The sequence below is a fragment of the Passer domesticus genome, chromosome 13 (assembly GCF_036417665.1).
Source record: "Passer domesticus isolate bPasDom1 chromosome 13, bPasDom1.hap1, whole genome shotgun sequence".
NCBI classification, from domain to species: Eukaryota; Metazoa; Chordata; class Aves; order Passeriformes; family Passeridae; genus Passer; species Passer domesticus.
In genome coordinates, this window is record NC_087486.1 from 4,497,231 (window position 1) to 4,522,012 (window position 24,782).

The 24,782-nt window shown below is 46.1% G+C and overlaps 2 protein-coding genes across 5 annotated transcripts in view; one reads left to right on the forward strand and one right to left on the reverse strand.

Moving 5' to 3' along the window:
* Nucleotides 1-882: 882 nt before the first annotated feature.
* CYFIP2 (cytoplasmic FMR1 interacting protein 2) overlaps nt 883-24,782 on the reverse strand; it is a 49,682-nt gene continuing 25,782 nt past the window's right edge. For 3 of the 4 annotated variants that reach the window (XM_064388235.1, XM_064388236.1, XM_064388234.1), the window contains exons 20-31: nt 24,493-24,601; nt 24,154-24,273; nt 23,315-23,514; nt 22,748-22,835; nt 15,739-15,882; nt 14,817-14,907; nt 14,033-14,163; nt 10,864-10,936; nt 10,262-10,356; nt 6,135-6,373; nt 5,574-5,721; nt 883-5,021 (exon numbers count right to left, since the gene is read on the reverse strand). In XM_064388235.1, coding sequence (XP_064244305.1) covers nt 4,854-5,021; nt 5,574-5,721; nt 6,135-6,373; nt 10,262-10,356; nt 10,864-10,936; nt 14,033-14,163; nt 14,817-14,907; nt 15,739-15,882; nt 22,748-22,835; nt 23,315-23,514; nt 24,154-24,273; nt 24,493-24,601 — 1,606 coding nt within the window. In that variant the 3' untranslated portion in view covers nt 883-4,853. The remainder of the gene's footprint in view (nt 5,022-5,573; nt 5,722-6,134; nt 6,374-10,261; nt 10,357-10,863; nt 10,937-14,032; nt 14,164-14,816; nt 14,908-15,738; nt 15,883-22,747; nt 22,836-23,314; nt 23,515-24,153; nt 24,274-24,492; nt 24,602-24,782) is intronic. The other variant, XM_064388237.1, reaches the window with a different exon arrangement.
* Nucleotides 20,074-22,712, forward strand: FNDC9 (fibronectin type III domain containing 9). Its single transcript, XM_064388238.1, has 2 exons — nt 20,074-20,221; nt 21,258-22,712. The coding sequence occupies exon 2, from the start codon at nt 21,265-21,267 to the stop codon at nt 21,925-21,927; it is 663 nt and encodes a 220-aa protein (XP_064244308.1). The 5' UTR covers nt 20,074-20,221; nt 21,258-21,264; the 3' UTR covers nt 21,928-22,712.

Sequence of the window (24,782 nt, forward strand, 5' to 3'; positions counted from 1 at the left end):
AGTGGCTGATGCAGGAATAAAGCCCTGCTCTCCTCTCTGCCATTCCCCGTAGCAGAACCATGTTGAAATCAGTAAATATTGGGCAACTTTGAACAATCAAACAATCCTCCACAGCAGGGTATCACCCAGAGGGCTGCAGCACAGCCTCAGAGCACATTGGAAAGATCAACAGAGCTGCCTGGTTATGGTGTAAAGTTCACTTCCAATTCTATGTGAACAATCATTGCATTTCTGTTCCTCTAAAGCTGCTCCCATGAGGAAACCCTGGGAAGAAGCTGTGAAAGGGAGCACGTTAATGTTTGGGCTGGAGCTGAGGAGCACAGGAGTCCAAGTCCCACAGACCCATGTCAGTTGTTTCTCCCTAATTCCTCAGCTCCAAGATATTTTCCCCTTGGTTCCCACTTCTCTTCTGCAGTCAACAACCACAGCTCCTCCTTGGGTGCTTTCAACACAAAACTAAGACGGTTTCAAATGGAAACTTGGGAAAATAATAGCAGGTAGAATCTCCTGGAATTAAAAAAAGGCCCCTGTGGAGTTGACAAGGCTGCAGTAACGAGAGGAAATTAGCTCCTCAGTATAGCTTTGGGTAGAGCCTGTCAAAATCTGTTAAAAATGATTATATGATTTTTCCTTCCCTGACCCTCTTATACTGGAACAAGTTTTAAAATGAAAAATGTGTTGTGCAAGGAAGTTCTTCTCAAAAATCATTAAGTTTTTGACAAGAAAATGTCAGTTTTGGTGTTGGCCACAAAGCCTCATATTTTTTCCTTTGGTTTTTACAAAAGCTTGACATTTTTATCAAATTGGCTTTTCTTTTGTGCAAGGTACAACTGAAAGCTCTCCCCAAATAACAGTTATCACGATAATGATGACACCATAAGGTAAATTCTGCCCATTTCATGAATGAGCCCAATTTTTATTTCTCTTCATCACAAAAGTCATCCCACATTTGTTGTACACATTGTTGGTTGCTGTGTTACGGGACATATCACCAGGTATCAGATGCTTTACTCTTGCAGAAGCACTTCTAATGGAGATGGAAGCTTCTGTTGGCTGAATTTTCGAACAACAGCAAAAAATAATAATACAAAACAAAAATATCATCTTCAGCTGCATAGCAAATATGGATCAAAAATTTAACACTGTATCAGATCACAAGCGTAAATATACCTCACCATAAATAAAATTCATTGTACAAAATAACTCAAGCAGCTTTTCATACAAATATGGTACATTTGACAACAGTTTTTGAGAATATTTTCTTGGTTTTTTACACCTTCGATTCTTGTCTCTTTTGTTCTCCAATACACATGAACCTACTGGACTGGAGTGATGCAGGAGGAAAAGGACTAATATTGTTCAGTGCTACTAAGTGCTGTCAGAATTTAAAAGGAAAACCACTGAAGTGCTGAATTTGATCTAGTTTGCTTCCCCTTTCTATTGCAGCATTGCAAGTCAAGTGTAGCATCATCCCAGGAAAGCATGTGCACTGCCAACAGTCACATTTTATAATGGCAAAGCCAGAGGCAACATTAAAATAACCCAGTCTGACTTCATTCATGACACAGACCATCCTTTCTCCTCCCTGTAATTCCTCTACGGAGCCAACAACTTGTCTTTGGAGTGGACAGTCCAAGTGGTGGCTGGTGAGTGCTGGGCAGTTTGCAGACTACTTTAGCATAAGCAGGAAAATACAGATAATAAAAAGCAAGTCCACTGTTAGTGGACCTAGGAGAATTCAAATAGGGGTCAACACTTCCCTAAGAAAACAACATTAGAAGTCTGCAGGTTGTAAAAGACTGAAAAATACAGGACTGAAGCACATCTGCAAGGAAGACTCCCAAAGTTGGCAGAAAGTCTGCAAGTGTGGGGAATATCCCTGACCCCCTGGCAATCTGTAACTATTTAACCCTACTCTTACAAATTTGCTCCCTATTTCCATTAACAATCATGACATTTAAAAAAGCACTGGAGGAAAAAAAATCAATTTTCATGGAGTCGTTTAAAGACCTAAGCCTGGACCTTTCTCATATACAGACAAAGAGGGTGAGAAAACTGAAGCTAAGGAGTATCTTAATCCTTGAGACAATCAAAGGACAGTAACATCAAATCTCAGAAATTAAGACTGTGATTATTACTGGCTGGTATCTCATACTACTTGAGCAACAAGGAAAAAGATCTGCCTACACTACAGTCAAAACACTTTACATTTTGTTCATGCACTTTGACGTTTTGCTCAAAACATTTAATCCCTTGGAATCTGGAGGGATTTTACATTTTTACTAGCAAATCCGAGGGCAACAAACAGATTTCAAGTACTTGTTCTTTCAAGTACCTGTACAAGTACAACAGCTTTCCAATGCAGCTGTGTTCTGCAGGATTACAGGGAATTATGGCAAAACTACAGGAAAAGAATGCAAACAGATTTATAGATTATTAGGTGAAATATCTCATGACTCACTCCAGACCTAAACTGATGAAAAGAGGGATTTGAATTCACCTTACTACATCCCATTTTGTCTAAGTAGCTGAGACTGGGCCATTTGGTACAGTTCATCCTTTTGTAGCAACTTCTTGTTCATGCTGGTTTCCAGAAAGACTCCAGCATTCCAAAGCTTGTCAGATGTAATAGGACACCTAATTTGTGCTGTGCCTAGAGGTGGCTCTGAAAGCCAGACAGGGACTTGTGCCAACTTTTCAGCAAGACTTTCATACCAAAATAACAAGCACTTGCTATTTAGGTCAGGAAAAATAGGATCTTGGTTGGATCTATCTTCCTCGCATTTTGTTTTCCACAAAAAATAAAGTGCTTGATTCTTCTCTTCCTTTTAAAAATATATAACTCTAGATTCCCTCACTCCAGTAGTGTAGAAGTGTTGGCTCATGATGGAATGCCAGAACTGACATCCTTAGGGAAAGAATGAGTAGAGAGCAAGCCCCAGATGCTCTTCTGCTGCTCTTCCTCAGACACAGAGGAAAGAACTTGCCTTGTTGGGCTGGGTCCTTCCCTGCCACTCCAAGATATCAGCCAGACTTCCTGAGATTTCATTTTACTTTCAGATTAGTGTGCTGCACAATTTCCTCCCTGCAGCTGAAAAGGTCTGTCTCAGTAATAAAAGGAAACTCAAGGTGTGAAAATGCCCATCACTTGTCAGTGTGGGGTATTGATTATTGATTATCAAGGGAGTAGGTGATGAGAGTCTGGGAGCACAAACTCATGCCACACACCAAGATCTCCTCTTGCCAGCAGTAGTTTGCTGGCTGTTGTTTCTGAAGACAAAAACTCCAGCTCAGATATTTCTACTAATTAATTATATGTTCCCTCTGAGAGAATAAATGCCCAGGCTCTGCCTTTTTAACATCTGTAAGAGCATGCAGTTTACAAGGCATGATGAAATGCATGGAATAAATATATATTATCACATCTGGATACAGCAATTTTTGCTGTGGCCAGGCTAGAGCTGAGGAAACACTGCCAGTTGTGAGGCTGGCATCATTTTCTCTTGGAGCACATGGTTTGATCTCCTTTCACATCAAGCACAAGCTTTTGTATCACTCCAATGACCCTGTTGAGGGTTAGAAACAGGTTAGACCAGGAGCTATGAAATCCTTCTTGAAGTTCAATTTGAATTTCTTGTCAATATCCAGGGATCTTAGATAAGCTGAGTGGGAAAAGGCAACAGACTCCAGTGTTCTCTCTGAACTTGGAAAATTCTGGGTATTTTTAAAAGCTTATCCTATATTTTATCTTTTCTAAACAATCACATAATTTCTGAGTGATGGGAAGCTTCCTAAGCCCTGCTGATAGTCACCATTCTCTGGAGAAAGGTATTTGTTTGCTGTGCCACTAGGAATTTTCTAAACCAAGGGAAAACAGCATCCCAGAACACACACAGATTACACACCCTGGCTCTCACCCTTGGCTGAAGAACAATGATCCCATATGTTCAAGGTAACTACACTGCATCCTGTCAGCACCAGTGATTATTTCCACCCAAATTAAAATGTTTGAGAGCACATTCACATGAATGCAGCCTCTTTTGTAGTCCACAGGAAATCTGGTTTAGTCCATGGAAGATGAGTCTTCAAGGGAGAACCTCTGCATTAAAATAAGTGGATGTCCCATAGCATGGAAAAGGCCAGGCTCTTTTCTGTTTCCCCAGCTGTCTGAAGTGCTGAGGAGCTATCTGGTGACTGCATCATTGCTATCCTCAAGCCCACATGCCAGAACTCATGGAAACAACTGCTGGAAAGGCCAAAGACACAGCAAAGAGCACAAAGCTGGGTGAGGCATCCATCCACAACCAGCCTGGCAGGGCTTCTCTGCACCCAGCACTCAATCCTCAGGGCACTGCCATGGGTGACATCCTGCCTTCATCCCTTCTTCCCCTCAAAGAGTGGATCAGGGACTTGTCTTCAGCCCCTCCTGCTCTGTGGCTGGTGGCACATGTCACGGGGGTGTTGATTTGTCCCGCTGCTTCTGCGTTGGGAGCGGGTTCCCGGCGCCGTGGGAGCGTGGAGATCTCCCACCTGAGGCTGCAGTATGGCTTCAGAGAGATGTGTGGACTGGGTGAATCACAGGGAAAACTGGACCACTTCATGGAAGAAAAGCACATTTTGCCCACCCACCCCCAACCCCCCCTCAAGTCCGAAAGCTACGAGTAAAACCGATCACAGGGATGGTACAGAGGAACATGCACTCAAACGGGGCGAGGGGAAGGTGTGTCCTCGTGTGGAGAGGCAGACCCAGCCTCACTCCCTTGTCAGGCCTCACACCATCAAGTTTACCCCTCCCAGCTGGTTTGGGTTCAGTCCCTGCTCCCTTCCCAACCCATGCAGGGTCCGTGTCCACACTAGCAGGTGGTGGCCAGCGACTGGTGGATGGGGGGCTGGAAGCAGCGCACGTGCTCCACCGTGGAACTGTCTGTTTCCACCGACTTCATGTACTTGTTCAGGATGGCAAAGATCTCGTTGTTCAGGATCTGGTACTTCCTGATCCTGTCGGCCATCTTCTTCAAGGGCTGGAGGGATGGTGAGGGAGAGAAACAGTACATGAAGGGTCTTATGTCATCTGACCAGCTAGGAAGTAGCAGCACCTGTGCCCTGCTGCTGGAAAGCTCTGCTAAGGCAAAGCAGCTCTAACACATGTTCCTGTTCCACTTAGCACCTCGCAGGGACCGGTGACTCGCTTCATTATTGGGTTTGATGACTCAAGACAGAGCATTAACAGGATCACTGAGTGGTCCTCAGTTAACCACTCCAAAGTCTAGGCTCCCAGCTGCTTATTGATAAAGCCAGCGAGATCACAGGATGGTTGCTGGAAATACCAGCTCCTCAGCTCCAGCTTCCCAACCCCAGGAAGAAGGGAAAAGCTTTGGGAGAAAAAGGATTTGATTTTCAAGCCAATTAAAACCTTGGCCTCTCTGCAGATGGAAACCTTACAGCAAGGGGAGCCAGTAGGAATAAGATTAATACCAGGCTTTGCTGTAATTGATGAGTTTGGGCAAAGCAGGATAGAAAACAGAAAGAAGTGCGCTGGTTTGGGTCCTTTTGGACCTCACCCTTCAACTTACCACATTTTTTATGATTTCATCTTTCCCATCCTGCCTCTGCACCTTCAGCAGGTGGTAGCAGAAGTCGAAGAGGTCAAAGCGCCGTTGCTGTCCAAGGAGAACAATGATAGAGCAACCTGCCCAGTTCAGACCATCTCCAAAGCACTGCCTGGAGGGAGGAGCAGGGTGATGGGTGGGGAGACATGACAGAATAGAGTTAGGCAAGAGAAGTACCACGGCACCAGGAACTTTCTCTGGTGAACTCCCAGGGAAATCGCATTCAGTCCTGCTCCTAGAAAGTGAGTATACACCTAGAGAAAATGAACCCAGAAGGAGATAATACAGAATTACACCCAGGCCAGGCTGTGTAGGATGAACCACGGGGTAAGACAGGTGAGGACACAGTATTGGGTTGTTGGTCTTGTCACCTTGGGCACGTCCCTTTACCTTTCTCTTTCCTCCAGCTGTTCCAACACAAAACTGAGCACCACCAAGTCCTTTCACCAAGGACCCACATTCCCCCTCCACCTCCACAGCGGCTCTCCCTGCAGCCGAGGGCACCCGGGGGCTGGGGACACTCACTCTGCCGTGAACTCGTTGGTGCCCACGGGGATGCAGTACACGAACTGCATGGCGCTCCAGAGCCGGTGGAACTCCACGCACTCGTCCACGTGCATGACGCCGTTGGTGGGGGGCGGCCCGCGCCAGATGGGGTCCTGCAGGTAGCTCCGGATGCGCGTCAGGATCACCTCGAACATGGAGAGCCCGCAGCACAGCCGCTCCTTGGTCAGCAGGTCCCCCTCCCGGGCGATGGCTATTTGCTGAGGACGGGGACAGCCGGAGGGACACAGTGAGGATGTGACCCACACCCACCGGGTTTAACGCTGCCTGGCCTCTCCCCAGGCTCCTCGTGGGAGGTCCAGCCTTACCTCTGATGGCTGCTCCCATGGCACTTCCCACCAGAGAATGCTCATCCCTTCAACAGGAGGATTAATGTGGTGCTCTGCTCTATTTCACCGACCTCAGAATCTTTTGGAGCAACTATGTACGTCAGAACACCAGAGCTGAAGGCAAAGCTCTGACCAGAAATACTGATCCTTAATTCTGCTAGCATGCTGCTCTGCCCTGTTAGTGCTACTCAGCGTTTCATTTCAAGATTTTCATTTCATGATTCGTTTAATGGGTTTTGTCTCATGATTTCTGCAGATTATGAAGATAAAACAGGAGAGAACAGGGACATTTTGCTTCCTAGGACATTGTCATCATCTCTTCAAAATGCAGATAGCCTATGGCTTTCTTGATTTCTTTTGTAGTTAGGGTTAAAAAGCTCTGAGGAAGATGAGAAGCCACTGCAAACTTGATACTGAAAAACTTGTGGTTTATAAGAAAGCCAAATGATTTTTTTCCCAGATGTGGAAGCTTTGCACACGTGGATAATTTCTGTGACATCTCCGCTCAGATTTAGATATACAAATTTGGAATAGCTCCACTGGATGAAGTTATTTTGGCTTTTGCACTAGAGGCAAATTAAAAGAGAATTAACTTCATTTCAGCCCCACTGCTCCCCAAGAGGACAAAAAAAAAGGGGGGGAGGGGATTTAAAACAAGCAAGCAGTGCCTTCCCCCAAGCTCACTGAGTGGTCCATGTGTGAGGGTCTCTCACTGCTCTGGAATCCTCTCAGCTGCCCCATTTCCTCCTGTTCCAGTGGCAGGACTGACTTCTCCTTGCAGTGCTGCCAAAACTAACTCATGCAATGGGAGCTGGGTGCCGTCAGAGCCGTGCCTGTGGCTGTGGGAGGCTCTGGCTCTGCCGTGCTCACCTCGGCAGAGGAGTGACTGCACAGGCAGCCTTCACCCCTCCCACCACTCTGGAACAGGCACACAGAACAAGTGTGACATTGACTGAGACCCTGCCTATCCCAGAGGACTTCCTGGAGCTTTAAGCAGTTTTTAAGCATTTGCTCCATTTCCAGCAATGCCTATAAAAATGTTATCCCAATCACTCACGATGGGGACTCGCAGCAGCTGGGACAAAGGGCAGGCACATGTCCTAGCCAGACATTAAGAACATGAATTATGCTTGGTTTACTTGGGTCATCTTCATTCCACTCTGAAAAATGCATGAATGTGCCTGCACATCCCCATTCCTGATTATCAATTTATGCTGGCAGTAACCTCAAGCATTTTTAGCTTGGTTGCTCTTGAAATTAGAAGCATTTCAATTCTTGCTTGTGCCACAATTTCAAGGATGTTCTGGGGACCATTTGCTATTAGTGTTCAACTAATAGCAAATATCAAGGGAAAGCTGTCATCACAGCTTGGTCTGAGATCCCTTGATCTGTTAAAAGCAGGAACAGTATCACTGGTTCCATGGCACACACCTGCCTGTGTTTGCTTGGCAAGTAAAGGTTTATTTCATCCAGCTTTTAGCTAAAGGCTGTACAGTGTCCTTCTCCTCACCTGCTCCCAGCTCTTATGGGCACAGATCTGCACACACTGGTCTATCATGGCAAAATGAGGGCACAGTAGAAACAGAGCCATTTCAAATGTAAATTAGGTGTTAGCATTACTGTTTGCTAAAACATAGTGATAAAAGGGGCACTTTTGAGAATAAACTTTTCCAGTGATCTTAGTACACGATTTCTGAAGAAATCTTAATTTAGAAAGAGATGCATCTGCCTTTCAGTGTAGGTAGTGCCACTCAGTTATGCACATTCACAGACAGAATTTGGTTCTAAGATTCATCACAGTAAGACCAGTCTTTGATACAGGACTACCATCCTAGGGTGCATATCTTAACACAGGCAAAGCAGCTGGAGAGCTGTTGATCCTGTATTCAGAGCTGCCTCACAGTCTGGGGCCCCACTGATTTCTAAGATCAGGAGAGGAAGGATGCTCTCAAGGTAAATTGCTACAGGATGCCACTGTGCTGACTCAATTACTCCTTCTGTCTTCAGAAGCAAATGCTCTGATTATTTCCAGGGAAGAAACCAGACTGACCAAGCACTTTTGAAAACCTCTTACTAAATACCTTTATGGTCAGCATTAAAGGGGAGAGGATTCCTTTAATGAACCACTTTGACCTCCCTGGTTCTTTATAAATTGTCCACCAAACAGCTGCTTCTGGATTTCCAATGCAAAGTAATTATCTACAGCAATCATTGGCATAATCACTGCGATTACACAAATCCAGTTTTGATTTTCCAGTTTTTGAACCTCTTTTACAGCTTGTTTACTGGTGAACTTGACAGAACCCTACCCAAAACCTGCAAAAACCCCATAGATCCCCACTGTAACATGCATGGGGCCACCTTTTGGGAGAGGCTTTGAGCAGGCAACTTCAGCTTAGATTCTGGACAATTGTTACAAGGCATTTATGCATTCTGTAGGAAAAAGTCCTGTATGGCCTGTGTCCAAAACTGCATTTCCAAAATGCATGTCCAAAACTGCATAAAAGAGCAAGCTTAGAAGCTATGGAGGCACCTATAGAAAGCAATTCTTGTGTTCATTTACATTTGAGCTAAAAAAAAAAAAATCTGGTACCCAACCGTACCTGTGTGATGAATATGGGAACAGTTTACAGTAAAATAACTTTTTAGTGGGACATGAGATATCTTTTGTTTTCATCACCATTATAACTACAGCAGAGATAAGCAACGAGTGGACTCTAATAGCAGAATTCAATGATGATTTTGCATGGAAAGAAGGAGAGATAGAAAGACCAACACAAAGACACAAAAACACAGAGGTGAATTGTTTTTCTTGAGTGTCTCCTTAAAAAGGAAGTGTCTACAAAGTAAGATAAAGTCCTCAGTTATCCAGCCAATTTCGCTGTTTTAGATGATTTCCAATGATGCAAAGTTCAAAATGTCCTTGATCCATGAGAAAAAAATACAGGAAAAAATATCAACCACTTTCTGCCTGCCACAGATCTGTCACCTCCTACACCAGCTGAGTGTTCGTTCCATTCCCTCATCAGTACATTACAGGAAAAGGGTGTTGATTCATTTGATACTTGAAAGATTTTTATCCCATCAACCCCAAGTAAATGGGCACTTGAAGTTTGATTATTACTATCAATGGAGCTCAAATTTTGCCCATTACACTGATCAGGCTAGGGAGATATTTTAAACAATACTGAGTTTCTGCACAAGAGATCTTTCCCAAGCTGAGACCCATGTCAAGAAGATACTTAAATGGAGCCGTAATTTTAAGCATGTGCTGAAGCTCTAAGCATGTGCTAGGAGGGAAACCATTCTCAGATGTATTCCTTGACAGGGATGAGCTCAAATGGACCCCACTGCAGTCCTAAAATGGGATCCCCAAAAGCGATGGCAATTGATTGTTAGGACAGCTCTGCAAAGATTTTCCTCAAACCACTCCAGCAATTCTCCGTCTTTTTAAAGTGGAGTTGAAGAGGGTTTTGGAGCTGTTCTGATTCAGAACTGGCTTCTAGCACACTTGCCTTACAGCTCCCTGCCAGCTCTCCTGACTGGAGGCAGCAACACACAAATTGTGTGTGGTCCCTGGACCTGCTCACAAATTTCCCTTCAGAGTGTTTGCTCGGGCAAGGATTCAGATTTGCTCGTCCAATTGGTGGAAAAATCAATCAATCAATAATTAAAAGGATCACTTTTCCCAAGGCCAAGCAGGCCGTGTGGGGACTGCTACGAGTTTCCAACAGCCATCCCTTCCAATGCAATCCTTACCTGCGGAGTGCCCAGCCTCTCTATTAGGGGAACCAGGTGAAGTGGGGCATACTTGGCTTCGAGACGCTTCATGCGCACCTCCAAGCGTTCTCCTTCTGTCAAGCGAGCAGCAAACAGTGAAATGAGAGGAGGAAGTGGAGACCCCGCAACTTTCCGCCGAGTTTGCTCAGAGCTGCCCCCCAGCAACCATCCGAGGAGACTGTGGGATCAGGGAGCCAAACCGACAGCAATGAGGGGCCAGTGATGCGGAGAAGGGAGGGATGGGCGAGTGCAGTCTCAGCAGCAGCTTTATCACACATGTCCAAAGCACGTCCCTAGCACTCCTGCTGAGATGGACATTTCATGCTGCCATTCTCCTAAGAGGCTGTGAAATGGCTTCCAGACCTTAAGGGAACCCCCGAACTCACTGAGGTTTCAGGTTGTAACTATGCTACAGGAAATGCACCCCTGGCTTTTGTTTGCACCTGATGTTTGGCTGTATCCACTGATCTGTTTGGAGGGGGAAGCAGGGTCAGAGCTAATCCTCAGCAGAGATGGGAGAGAAAACAGCCTCTGGGCAGAGACCTCTGAGTCTGCCCACTGCTTCCCTCTCAGCTTCTTACCTTTGATGTAGACCCTGGGCAAAATATTTTGGAAGGGAGCAGCATGCAGCAAATCACAAACTTCTTCCTGGGACTGAGGCAGGAAGAAAGAAAGATAAAGTAAGTTAAAAAATACCTATGGGGGAGAGTGAATGGCTCAGGGGCCTGGGCAACACTACAACAGTTCACACCTACAGCACCTATTCAGATCCAACCCAGCTCTGTAGTAACTCCAGTGTTTGAACTGAAATGACCTAAAACTGGAAGTAACACTTCAGCTTCAGTCAGGAAGTTTCCCTAACTCAAATAAGTTACTTCCTGCCTGTATAAGGCCAGACCTTTATACTGATTTTCTGTCCTACTTACTAGCCCTGACAGTAAGAGGGGGATAGAGAATATGGAGGTTTCTATTTCATCTTACCCTAAAGGAATTCCTGCAGCCTGTTCTTTAAGAGAGTGCCCAGGTGGAAATTACACTTTGGCTTAGTTATTTTAGGAAGTGCACATGAAAAATATACTGATATGTGGCTGTTCTGCAAATAGGCACATCATAACTGCTCTGAAATTATTTGGTTGTTGGTGTGGTGTTCTCAGCCAGGGCTATCAGAATCCCAGTGGTGCAGGCACCAGGAAGAATAAAACAGAAGTCCAGAGAGGAATAACACCATGAGATGCCACCTGAGGGGATGCATGCCAATGCACTTGAGAAAAAAATAATCCCAAACACAGATGCACAAGGAGGAGAAACCTAGAAATAGGCAGGTGGAGACTGAGGAGCGATGGCCGACAGTACATTGTACACGAGTCTGCAATGGGAAACAGCAGCGAGGAAACCAAAGCTGTTCAACACAGAGGCATCGTGTCACGACAAGGCATCAGCCTGCTCCTGCCAAAGCCTACTCCCAGGACATGCTTTCAGTTCTGAGCTCACTGGAGAGATGTAGACACACTGGGAAGCAGATCATGACAGCGCAGCAGGAGGAACCCGGGGCCCGCATGGAATGGCTCGGCTGGGCCTGTTTGGGATGCAGGGCTGGACACCACCCTTCCAGCCAGCAGGACAGCAGAGCATGGAGCTGCAGGAGGCTGCACTGGCGCATGGATGCTGGGATGAGAGCAAGTTTGTGGGAGTGCAGTTTGTGACACAGTGCTGGAGGGACAGGAACAGTCTGGGGCCCCTCCACGGGCACAGAGGTGCTGATGCTAACGGAGTGGGCCTGCCACCTTGGTCATTTTGTTTGCAAAACACTGTTCATTCCTAGGTGAATGTTCTTCCACTGCTGTTTTCCTCTAATAAAGTGAGCATTTTCAGCCATTTGCAGCCTGCATTCACCTCATATCTGTCCCAAAATTAGTCGTGTTATTAACAGACCTCTTCCCTAAGGCCCATTAACCGAGAGCACAAACTCTGCTTAGAAATTTCATCCCAAGCAACCCCTCGTTCCTCAAACTTAACCAATAAAAAGGGGGTAAAATGCAGCAGACTGGACATCTGCATCAGAGCCATTTTTGCCAGCAAATACCACAAGCCTTAGATCACTCAGACAGCGCTGAAGGTAATTGCAGTATAAAAGCAATTCCTCCTGCTGCACAAGAGCTCCATTAGAGGGAAAATCTTGTTCTGTGATGGCTCTGTGCATCTGACATCCTCCAGCAAGTGGGAACCAGTGCCCACTGCATGCAAAATGGCTTTGTATTCTGAGCCTATTACTGCAAGGAAAAACAGAGGATCCAAGAGGGAGACACTTTGTCTGGCATAGAAGGTAGGCAGATGTGGACTTTGATGGGCAGCCTTCCTTAAGGGATCCCCAAATTCCCATCATCTTTATTTTCTGCTTTTCTAAAATGCCAGTACACTGCTGATGTACAGTTCCTGGGACTGAAGGAACATTTCTGCATTGAAATGAAGGATTTCTAAAGAAACCACCATGTCCCTTGAGTGTCCCATTAAAGATGTGATAGGAAAGGCAAATGCAGTACATCCAGCAGAAAACCCAACACTGGGAACAGCAGGAAGCACTGACAAAGCCAGAAAAGGAACACAAACTGCCAGAATATAGTTGGCAACTCTGGTCATTATATAAAATTCTACAACAGCCAAGCTGCTGGGTGATACACATACATCTCTTCTCTTCTTCATGTTATTCAACTGCTGCTCACTGAACGTGTTTGATACACTACACCAAGAATTAAAAGTCTCTAGATCTGAAGTTAGAATGCAAAGGGAAGGGCAGAAATATCCATTTTGAGGTCATGCAGAGACTTTTAGTTTTCTCTGTGCTCTATGGCCAGATGAAACTTGGAATCTTTGAACTTTCTTATAGCTTTGCTCTGAACAAAACTCCTGGTTTTGCTTGGAAATTCTGTCTTATGCTAGGGAAATAATTTTGAAATATTTCTGGAAAAACCAAAACAACCCTGCCCAAACCATTATGACACAGTATGCCCATTTAATGTACAGTTGTGTTGTTGAGCACTTCTCAGTTGGCTCTGGGCTAAATTATGAGATAAATTCATTGCTTGGTAAATTTGTTATGTGAAAAACCAGGAGGTAAAAAAATGAGTGGCACTCAGACACAGCCTTTGCCCCACATTAGTAAGGGCATCACATGAGCTGAGAGACTTGTGCACGTGTAAAACTCCTGTGCAGGGGGCAATACCAAGTTGTTACTCCAGCCAAATTTTCAGTGAAGATGTCCTAGGCCTTATATCACCAGCAGATTTCCTTCCTGTTGGATTGCTTTATCAATTTCACCATTACAATCAACCAGGTTGTTTCCATTGCACTGGCACCCCAAAAGAGCAGAGGGATCAGATCTACTTCTCACTGTACAAATATGTATATAAAAAAGTATTGATGCCTGCCCCAGAGAGCTTACAATCTAGAAATTAAGTCCAGTTGGTTTTATTTCTAAGCAGGACAAACAAGGGGCAGCTTTGAGTCCAAGAATGAAATCTGGATCTTCCAGTATTCAGATTCAGCCATCCCAGAGGCCTGACCCAGTGCCAATACACACCATCCCCATGGACATGCCCAGAGACTCCAATAACACAGCCCCACAGAGACCCTGAGAACATGAGAAGCTGGAAAGTTACACTTCCCAAACTCTTCTGCTGGAGAACCCACTTGCACTTCTACTCTTGAGCTGGAAATTTCGGGTACGATGTTGGTGTGGGGGTTTTGCCTTACCAAAGCCTGCTCGATAAGGAGGCAGAAGAGAATGGCATTGCCCACTTCTCTGAGGCTCTGGAACACATCAGTCTTCAGCTCTGCATACTCAATGATGTCCTTCAGCTGGTGGTGGAAGAACTCCAGGATTCCTTAAAAGAGAAGGAAGGACAGGCAGAAAGAGATTGGAATCACTTCCCGGTAATTTGGATGAAAAGATGATCAAGGTATTCCCTTAATCACAAACTGCAGCTGCTAAATGGATACACAGAGACTGGCACTGGGAAAAACTAACATGCAGTGTCTTATCCTGCTTTCAGTAAGCCTTGGGAAATGGGGAGTAAGTCATATAAAACTCCCTGGATTTCTTCATCAGAGGAGGAAAGAGGTTCCAGACTGTGATGGATGAACTTGGTGCTGGCTCACGTACAGCAGCCACAGTTTCTGACTGCAGCAATGCTGCAAAAAATTTCTTCACCAGTTAAACAGAGCATTTAAAAATACCAGTGAACTCACAAAAGCTTACAGAATCCTGAAAACATAAGAGAGGCTACCAGAAGTCATTCCCTTATCAGCCACCTATGTGTTCAAAAGGAAATTTCCATCAGGAGATTTCCTGGAAAGGTTTCCTATACATGTTCCAGTGTTAACAGCAGAGCAGCTGAAAGTGTCCCAGCAAACCTGGCTCTAAGTGGCACTGGCAGGACAGGTGCCCAGCCTGGATTAATCACGATTTTGGCCTGAGTAAATGCTGCAGCAACACGTGGCTGAGCTCCTGCTGAAGGATCCTACCAGCAACACCCACCTGGAGAGCCATATTCATGTCTTGGCAAGCGGCAGATCTTGGGCATTACTTCAATCAGAGTCTTCACATACTGCAGGATGGTGCCTTGGAGCTGTTGGAGACAAAGGGAGGTTAAACAGGAATGCCAGGTCTCCTGGCACTGGTTTTGAAAGAGGCTGGTTGTGGATGGGTCCACATCTGACAGCACAGGATGAAACTTCAGCTGGAGTCTGAGATGAACGTAATTTGGATTTCACTCAAATATGAAATTCAGCCCAAGTGTATGGAGTCAGAGTGCTTTTACAGCTTCCTCCCAAAGAATAAATCCAGCTGCATGGATTTTCGACTTCAAAATACAGCTTGCTGTGTTTGCATTGTTTGCAGCTGAAATCCAAAACAAGGCTCAGGCTTAGATGCACCTGGACTTGTGCTTCTAACCCAAAAAGCATTTCACCAGAGCTGCCAAAGGACTCACTCCCTAGCACAGGAAATGCTCTTTCCACCTGAGGAATGATCCCTGGACACTCAAGAATTTAATAATGAATTTACATTCATGTGGAGCAAGTTTCTGCAGATCAGATGTTTTGGACATACATGGATTAGAGCAGAGCACACTGCTTAGTTTAAAGCCCTTGCTGTCATTTGGAGTTACACACCTGCACCCTATGGATACATTATATGAGGTAATGCACTAAATTCCATTTAGTCAACCGTAAAATCCTTGTGCTGAATGCTGTCTGATCCTGCTGAAACACTCCCTCATCCCACAGGAATCGCTGGGATTCCTGATCAGTGAAAATCAGCCCATGGCTCCAAGTGTTCCAGCGCGGATCAAGAGACACGACCGTGCCCCGATGCCAGCACCCCGATCCCAACGCCCACACTGCCTGCCCCCATCCAGCCTCTGGGGCTTCTGCATCACCAGGGCCAGGCTCAGAATTACCAGGCTCTTGACAATCTTCAGCAGCTCCTCCATGACCACAGCTATGCCCTGGTAGCCCAGGAGCCGACAGATGGTCTTGAAGTGAGGCGGCCCCACGAAGTTGCGGTAGGAGCTGTAGATGTGGCTGTAGGCGATGTTGAGAGGCTGCAAATTGGAAGCACAGCGACAGTTACAGCACCTGTAATTCCTGACCAGACCTGTAATTCTCTTATCACAGTATTATGTTCCATCAGTACAAATTTTAAGGAGGAGGAGGAGGAGAAATAATAATACCAATGGCCATTCCCACTTGTGCTTCTTGTAGGGGAAAATATTGCTTTTCTTCCTCTGTGCTCAGATATATTCTAACCTCAACACTGTCATGTCACAAGGTTTTATTATCCTCCTGTGTAGCAACACCACTTTCATTTCCAAGGTAATTTACTCTCCCATACACTCCCAATCAAATATTTCAGTTCACTGGCCCTTTGCCTCTTCAAAATCAAATTGTTCTCCACTAAAATGAAAAGTTTTACATACATTTAAGCAGACAGATTTTTTTCCCCTATGAGCACTTGCTTTAAATGAGGCTTATTAAGAAAAGCAGGAACTGAAGCATCTGAGTTTAAGGGCAGATGGAAAAGACACAGAAAAGATCCTTTTTGCATCCTGCAAAGCTTTACATCAGCCTCTACTTAACAGACAACCCATGGATCTGTGCCAAGGGTAAGAATCTGACACTGGTCTAGGGAGCATGGTACCCAGGACACTGCCCCCAAAAATTCTTAGCAGCAGAGAACAGAAAGTGATTTCCAGGAATGTACTCTATCAGTGTCATCTTGGAAACATGGAAATTGCTGCAACATTTCATTACTGGAACATTTACAGGATCCATTTGGTGTGAGGCAAAGAGAAGTAGGGGGAATGAATTCACTTGTGTGCTCTGCAGAGAACTACTGAGAATCAGATTTAGCTGAGACACCACATGCTCAGAGAGGGCTCTGCAATGGAAGTGTTGGCATCACAACTCAGCCCAGCAGAGGGGCTGCACTCTCCCCCCATGACATCTCCCTTTCAGCCTCAGGGAATAGCAAAAAAGACATCCTGGAAACGATCCTGGCACGTAGTCCCCCTTCCAGCAAAATACAGATTAACCCCAGGCTCATGCTTACCTACAGGTGAAACAAAGATAAGGAAACAAATTAGACTGAATCCCAAATGCCTCCCTGTGGATATTGCAGACATATTACACAGGGATCCCCTTTCCTGCCAGCAGTGGAGCCAAGGCAGTGATGGGATGAAGGCACTGAGGAGGTTGGGTGAAAGGGAGCAAGGGCTGGAGTAGCAGAACAGGGCAAAATTTTGTCTTTGCTCCACCACTGCTGCAATACCCCCAGATGGAGGCTCCTGTCATCCTCCACTCCTGCCTCCCTCCACAAAGTTTACTTTTAACACTTCATCTGAGCTGCTAATGGCTTACAAAGTCATTGGCTAAAAACTGGAAAAGCATTTTCTTTTGCTCTCAGCTATAGAATTTCACCAGTGTACTGACCACGCTTTCACAGACATGTCAGTTATTTTAATCAATTAATTCTCCCTCATTTTGCCACAGCCCTACAGATCTGGTCCAGCAGGTTGTTACCTGCTGTAATTCCTAAGTGCTCTTTGAACCAGCAGAAATAAGGCACAGCTAGAAAGTCCCCTATTTTCTGTGAAATGTAATTTCACCTCTTGTTCCTGGTAGGTGCAAATAGCCCTGAAACACAATATTAAGTGCAGAAAGACTGCCTTGGAGGCCCATTTACAATAAGCAAGACCTTTCTCTCCCATCAAAACTTAAAAAAAAAAAAAGAAAAAAGTGCCCTGAGTATGTGAGTATGTGTCAGAGTTAAGAATTATTTAGGCAGGCAGAAGCCTACTTTCAAAGGTCCTTGGATATCAGCTCTTAAGAGAGTTGAGCACCTCAATTAGGCTTCTGTCTGCATCCTCAGATAACCAAGTCTTTAAAAATTTGGTAGAGACAGACCCAAGGCCACCCTGATGCATTTGAAAAACTGCAATGTGGTTTTTTTTTTTTTTTTTTTTTTTTTTTTTTTTTTTTTTTTTTTTTAAAGAGTGTTTATGTTTAAACACCAGGTAATGCCCAACCTGGAGCATTTGCCAAATGGCCAACATGACCACCCCAGAGGGAAGGCAGTGCTCCAGGGCCCCAGCCCAGCCACACTCCCACAGCTTTTGTTGCTTTAACTTTTGCAAGGCACTGTCCCAGCCCTAGGTGTCCAAGTGCTGCAGGGATGATCCAAGTGGCCCAGAGATGGCTCCTTGCACCTTCCTTCCACACCTCCCTGTAGGCTCCTTTACCCTGTTATTTCCCCAGACTTAGCACACTAGCTCATCTTAGCTTGGGGGAATAAAAAAATCCTTATTTCCGTGGGCTCATGAATCCACATTCATTTCTGGAGCCCTCTTTGCTATTCCATGGCCAGGTGACTTCTGTCTGTGCATGTGCCTTGTTCCCCTGGGATGGGCTACCACCACTGGTCCAGCTGTGGTGCAGCTGCTCAGGTTTTTCCCACAGCAGGGCTGATATCTGGCTGCCCAGGCAGCCAGCAGCTGGTGCTGCTGCAAGCCCCCACCTGGCAGCACTCCCTCACTCCTCAGCGGGATAAAGGGGCTGGAGAGCTTCTCCCTTGAGTGGGGGTCTCAGCAATTAGCCTGATTGGGAGAAGAGGCATTTTAGGATGTGCACTGGCTGCAGATGAGCAGGATGATTCACGCCTGCCTGTCTGCAGGATGAGGTGGGTTCATGGAGCTCTCTGCAGAGCCATACAGTGCACTAACAGCAGGCTTGTGTCTAATAATAATGCTCTGCCAGCAATTAAAAATATAACTCCATTTAAGGGTGAGATACACAGCTTGGGGTAGAGACTGTAGGATGTAAAAAATGACACCAGTGGGTATTTTAAGACAAAGCAGCTGAAGGCACAAGCTGGTTGCACAGCACAGCACAGCTCACTCCCCCGTGCTCAGTGGCCACTTCTGACCCCTCAGAGGACCAAAGCAAAAGCCTGACCCCGACACTTCCTGTGAGCAGCAGCTGCTGCAGACACTGGGGAGGTTTGCCCCATCCTTGGTTTGGGGCCAAATGGGCAGGTTTTGGGGATGGGATGCTGGGATTTGCAGAATGGGGCAGAGCTCCCAGTGTCCCACAGAGCCCACCCTGTACCCAGGTCTCAGGAACAGCCATCTGTAATTGTGGGTGTGTGGGCAAGGCCCCAGCATTGCTTTAGGAGCTCAGGAGGTTACCAGCAATGCTCTGGAGAAGCTTTGGCAACAAATGGAGCAAATCAAACCCCAGTCCTATTTCCATGTCTTTGACCTTGCTGTTGGCCATCACTCAGACCTGTCTGAGCTCACCTGAGGAAAGGCAGGGAGAGTTTTGTCTGATAAAATTGAACAGAGGGGGATAATAGATAGTACTGACTGTTACAGAATTCCCTTGGAAAAATGAAGAGCTAATGAAAAAGCAATATACTCAGAGACAAAAAAAGAACTTGCACACAGCCCAAGACAAGCCAGGGCTCCCAGCCAACCTAATTTCAGTGCAACAGCTGAGAGTGACTTAGAAAGTGGAATGAGTAACTCCAGACACATCAACACTTCTGGGAAAGTTCCTCTTGAGTACATTTTGGCTTTAGGGAGGAGCAAGTCACTTGTTCAGAGCCTCTCCCTACCAGGCCCATCTGTCCTCTCCTGGCCACAGGCTCGACCTGCTCCCCTGACAGCACAGGCACTGGCTTTGCCTCTCCCTCCTGCCCTCCCACCAGACCGACAGAGGACATCCCCAAGCTGTCTGTAAATCAGAGGCACTCAAAGAAGAGCGGGTCTTAATCCCATGCAGTTCAGCAGGAGGTCAAAATCTTTGCAAACCCAATTCCTACTCCCATCACACAGCTTAGAAAATATTAAAAGGCTACTGGAAGTTGCAGCACCATCAGGGATCAAAATGTACTGCTTATGGCTCTGACTTAAATCAGTAGTTTACGTGTGCAAGAAATCACAGAATTAAAGACAAAAAGTCTCTGAGTCAAGGGGAACCACAGGTCAGGATCCCAGATTTCACACCATGTGTCTGTAACCCCAGACCCTGCTGGGCTCAGTGATGCTCTTGCTGGGTGACTGTGGATACAGGGAAAAAATAAAACCCAAGTAAGCCAGCAAAAAAACCTGTCTGGCTTGTTTTTTTCCTGCCTCGGAGACACACACTTCTCCCAGGCAGAAGCTTTTAGGGATAACATTCCCAAATCACTCGAAGATGCCTGCCCATCCTTCCCCATTGGTTGCCATGGTGAGAGATGACGGAGCCAGAGCTGGGTATAAACGAGGGAGTTCAGGGAAGGGATTTAGCAGAGGCAGGAGGGAGGTGAGTGCTGGCAAGTCACTGCCTGAGGCCACTCCGTCACCAGAGCTGTCACCTCTGTCACCAGCAAGGACCTGGCTGGAGGTAAGTGCTGGCTCTGGGAGGGCTCAGCATGGGCATGTGCAGCCTCGTGTAAGGACAGATTAGCAGTCATTAGAGTGAGCTTATTCTTGAGTGAATGAAAGGAAAGTTAGTTATTGTTAGAGAGAGAGGAAAAAGGAAAGAATAAACCAGCTCAACTGAATGGAGGTGCTGCTCTGAGCACTCTCTGGCCAGCAGAGAGAACCCTGCAGCAAGGCTCAGAGAGCGCACTGGGGATCTAAAGGAGTGATGTGCTCAAGTAATTTGTGGCTGTTGCTAAACAGCCACACAGCTCAGAGAGTATTAAAAAACTACAGGACATTGTACCATCAGGGACATTGTACCATCAGGGATCATCACTCACTGACTCTGGCTCAAATCAGTTTAAATGTTTAAATTTGTTAGGCAGGCATTGTCTTTTTTCTGTCTTTGTTCTTACTATTCATATATTTGTGTTTCCCTAAAGGCACTGCTTTTATATTTCACCAACCTACAGATTTCACATTTAAGACGCTGATATTGCAGTGTGAGATGCTGCAGGAACAGAAAGAGTTTAGCAAGAAAGGTAGAAAAAATGCAGTGACAACTTAAAACAGTGAATTAACTATTATGGAGCTTTCTAAATGGCATTTAGGCATAAAATCAAAATATCTGTTGATTGGCAGCTTCACAAGGCAAGCTGGAGCTAGTTTAATCATCACTTTATGCTAACCACACTCACAGTATCATTTTTATTTTGTGGGAAACAAAAAGCTAGAATAGTTTCTGATACAGAAAAGCAGCCACAGAGGTTTTTTAAGAAATACAACTGGAGCAAAAAGTACACCCTGTCCTCCAACTGGATGTTTTTGTTATGAAGCAGAGCGATACAGTAGTCTGGGCAACAGCAGGACTTGTCTTTTGTAATTGTAGCATGTAACCTAAGTGAGCCAGGATAGTCTGAGTCCAATCTAAGGGAGAGTAAGGAAAAACTTCATCGATGTCCTTTGAGCCTTGACACGAATCAGAAACCTGAGCGTCTCCCCGCATCTGCTTTCAGGGGCACGATGAACATCGAGGTGCACAACATCACTTACACCAGTGCCACCGTGTCCTGGGCCATGAGCAGCCCCTGCCCAGAGAACTACTACCACGTCATGTACCGCCCCAACTGGAACAGCGTCTTCGCCGGCTACCTGCGGCAGAACTTCCACCGCGAGGAGCGCGTGCCGCACCCCCTCAGCTCCCTGGTGCTGCACCGCCTCACGCCCTCCACCATCTACGTCCTCTGCATCACCTGCAAGAACTCCTACCCCTCCAGCAACCACTGCACCACCTTCCACACGCTGGACAAAATCCCCCTGGTTTTCGGCGGCTCCAAGCACGAGCCCACCACGTCGGTGTGGATGGTGAGCAGCCTCCTGCTGCTCTGCTTCCTCGCCCTCCTGGCCTACGGCTGCCTGCAGTTCTGGTCTGCACGCTGCCACTGGGCTGCCAGGCTGAAGCACCCCGACAGCAGCCCTGAAGAAGTGAGGGAAGGAAGTGGCTCACCAGAGGAGGCACTGAGTGATGGACTGAGAGAGGAGCTCCTGGAAGTGCCCATGACCACCGTGCTAATGAGGAGCTCCAGTTTCGTGAAGGAGAGCCCGTATAACTCCCCTCACTGCTTTTTTTCTTATAAAAACAGCGATGATAAAAGGGCCATCCTGCCACAGCATGGCCTTCAATGAACGCAAAAGGAAACAAAATCTTGCTTAGAGGTTTGGTTTGTCCTGCTCTTCCCCAGCTCTTGCCAAGAGGACTGTCTGTGTGTCCATGGCAGCTGTCTGTCCCAGGGTAGAACATGAGGCATAGACATTGGTCACAGGGAGAAAGATTTTTGTCAAGTGACAAAAATACTCTAATTTGCTGAAGATTTTTGAGAAAGAAAACAAGTCAGCTCTCTGGGAACAGCCAGGCTTGGCAGACTGTAGTGTCATTAGCTCATGTGCATCAGTGCTGTAGGTTCACCTCAGAGTCATCAATCAATGTGCATAAGAAATAAACTCCACTCAAGTAGTTTCCCACTTGAGTGCCCCTCCACTAGCATCACAGCCCAAGCCTTTGTAATGCCTGCATAAACAGTCATTGCAGCCTGAGAAAAAAGCTTTTTGTCAGTATTAAGTAGTGCACACACAAGTATTTTAGTAATTCCCATTTTGAACAGAAAATGGGATTCCTGAAGTGGTACCTTGCTTGGGGAGCATCACTGCATCAGAGCACCAACTTGCTCACTTCCCTGTGCATTTAGATGGATTTGACTCAGTCTCAGTGCCAACACCAAGAAACAGCAGTGCTGACACCCCTTAACACGGGCAGTTTATGGAGAAGAATATGGAAAAGCAACAGCACACTGAATCTGCTTCTTGCATGTCTGGTTGCACACAGTGATGTGACCCTGCTCATTCACACCCACCACTCTGTAAATGAACCAGTCCTTGCATTTCTTTCTCTTCCTAAATAAATATTTCCAACACCCACCCCTCTGGCTCTTGTGGCTCATTTACTGACCTTGGACCCATAGAGGTAATAGGGCTGGACGTTGGCTGGCTTGTCCCGCTGGGGCTCCTGTGTGAAGGGGATCGCTGTCCTCACAAACCTGCAGCAGGCATGGGAGATGGGGAGGGAAGTGGTCAGAGCCTGGTTAACTGACACACACAGGGCATGGTCTGGGATGACCTGCAGTTGCAGGCTAGTTAGAATTTATCACTTGAGCTACACCAACAGGAATGCAAAATTCTGCCACAATCTGTTGGTGGTGTAAAACCTACCAAAATGGGGATTTCATCTCATTTCTGGCAGGCAAGAAAACAGTACCTGAGCAGCTACTGGAGCTCTCCCGCTGAGCAAACCAACCCTCAGCCACTTAAATTACTGTCTAACTGCTGCTTGAATTTGTTACTAACATTTTCAAGAAAGACCAAAGGAAGATGGTGTGTTTCAAATTCATTTCAAGAGTAACTGCTGCATCCCACAGGGAGCAAAACCTCGCCACAATACACGCCAATTTCAGGTGGCATGTTTGACGTTCTGGAAAGAAAAGCAGGGTCTCCAGGTGGCCTTGCTTTCCCTCCTCACCTGTTGGTGGATCCGTTGTAGCAGTAGTTGGGCAGGAAGTCAAAGTTGAGCTCCCAGAAGACGTGCAGGGTGATGCGCCCATAGGGCGCGGACACGTTGTGGTTGGCCTCGCGGAACATGGCATCGAAGCTGTCCAGAGTCATGTGCTTGCACAGCAGCCTGTGAGTCAGGCGATTGATTTCCAAGAGCCACTCCAGCTCCTGCAGCACATAAAGCAGCAGAAAATGCAACGTATTGCAACAGAAACAGCTGATTTAATTGCCAGGGGAGTGGTTTTCTATCCACACGCACACAGAACTAAAGACATCAGTTTAACTCAGCGGCCAAGGCCAAGTGCACTTCCACTCAAGGGGGTCCTGGTCCAGTATTTTGTGAACCTGCAGGAAGCAAAATTAATTTGTTCCCCGCTGAGCACTGGCTGGCTTTCACCTCAGAATCCTCCAAAGGTGGAAACTGGCAATTTTACACTGCTTGACTCTGATGCTGCTGTAGCATATCAAAGACAGAAAATCCTGTACACACACAACAATGTCACAGCCACTGTCATCCAACTGGGAATTAAAGCAAGATTTCCATCTCCCAGTTTACAGTACTATTTTATATGAGCTCTGCAAAGTCCAACTGCTGTCACCATATGATTTACACAGATACTTAATGGTCTGATAATAATGCAATTAAAGCTGCATAAATAGAAACAGTAAAGACTCAGCAGCATAAAGGAAGATACATGAGTGGTTGAAACCTACTGCAGGGAACTCAAAACAGCAGACAGTTGACTGTGCATCCACAGCAGTGTATTAGTCTCCCTGTTCATACTCAGAGCCAATAAAAGTTCTCACCACGATGGATGTCAGGTCCTCGCTCTCGAAGCGGCTGATGGCCTGGTCCAATGATTTGTACATGGCTGCAGAGATGCGCTGGGTAATGAGCCTGTTCAGGTCGATTGATCTGCCCAGCAACTAGCAAAAGAAAAGATTTGTTGTTATATGGGAAAAAAGTATTTTATTTCTTACTCAACACACAAATTAAAACCAAACCTTGAAGTCTGCTTAAACGTGAAAATGGTGGTGCAAGTGCCTTGGTTGAGTGCAGATTACTTAAGAAGGAACAAGGGAAATGTGAAGCATAACTCATTTTTGTGTCATGATGAACACTGGAGTCTGCTGCTTGCACTGTACCTGGACGTGCCTCTGCTTGAGCAGCGTCTCGTAGCGGTTGGATGGTGGGTATGGAATGATCACCCCATAATTCTTGCACTCAGCCCGGAAACGTTTGTCCAGCAAAACACTGAAAAGGGAAGCAGTGTCAGGAAAATAGAAACGTTGGCTATCGGTTTCTCTATGAGTCTTTCCAGAGTTGTTTTAGCCCATTTAATCTTGGCTCTGAATTCCAAGAAATCTCTGCGCACTAAATCACAGAGCAGTAGTTGTTAATCTGGGGACTGCCCTGCTTGTCTTTTGTGGCTAAA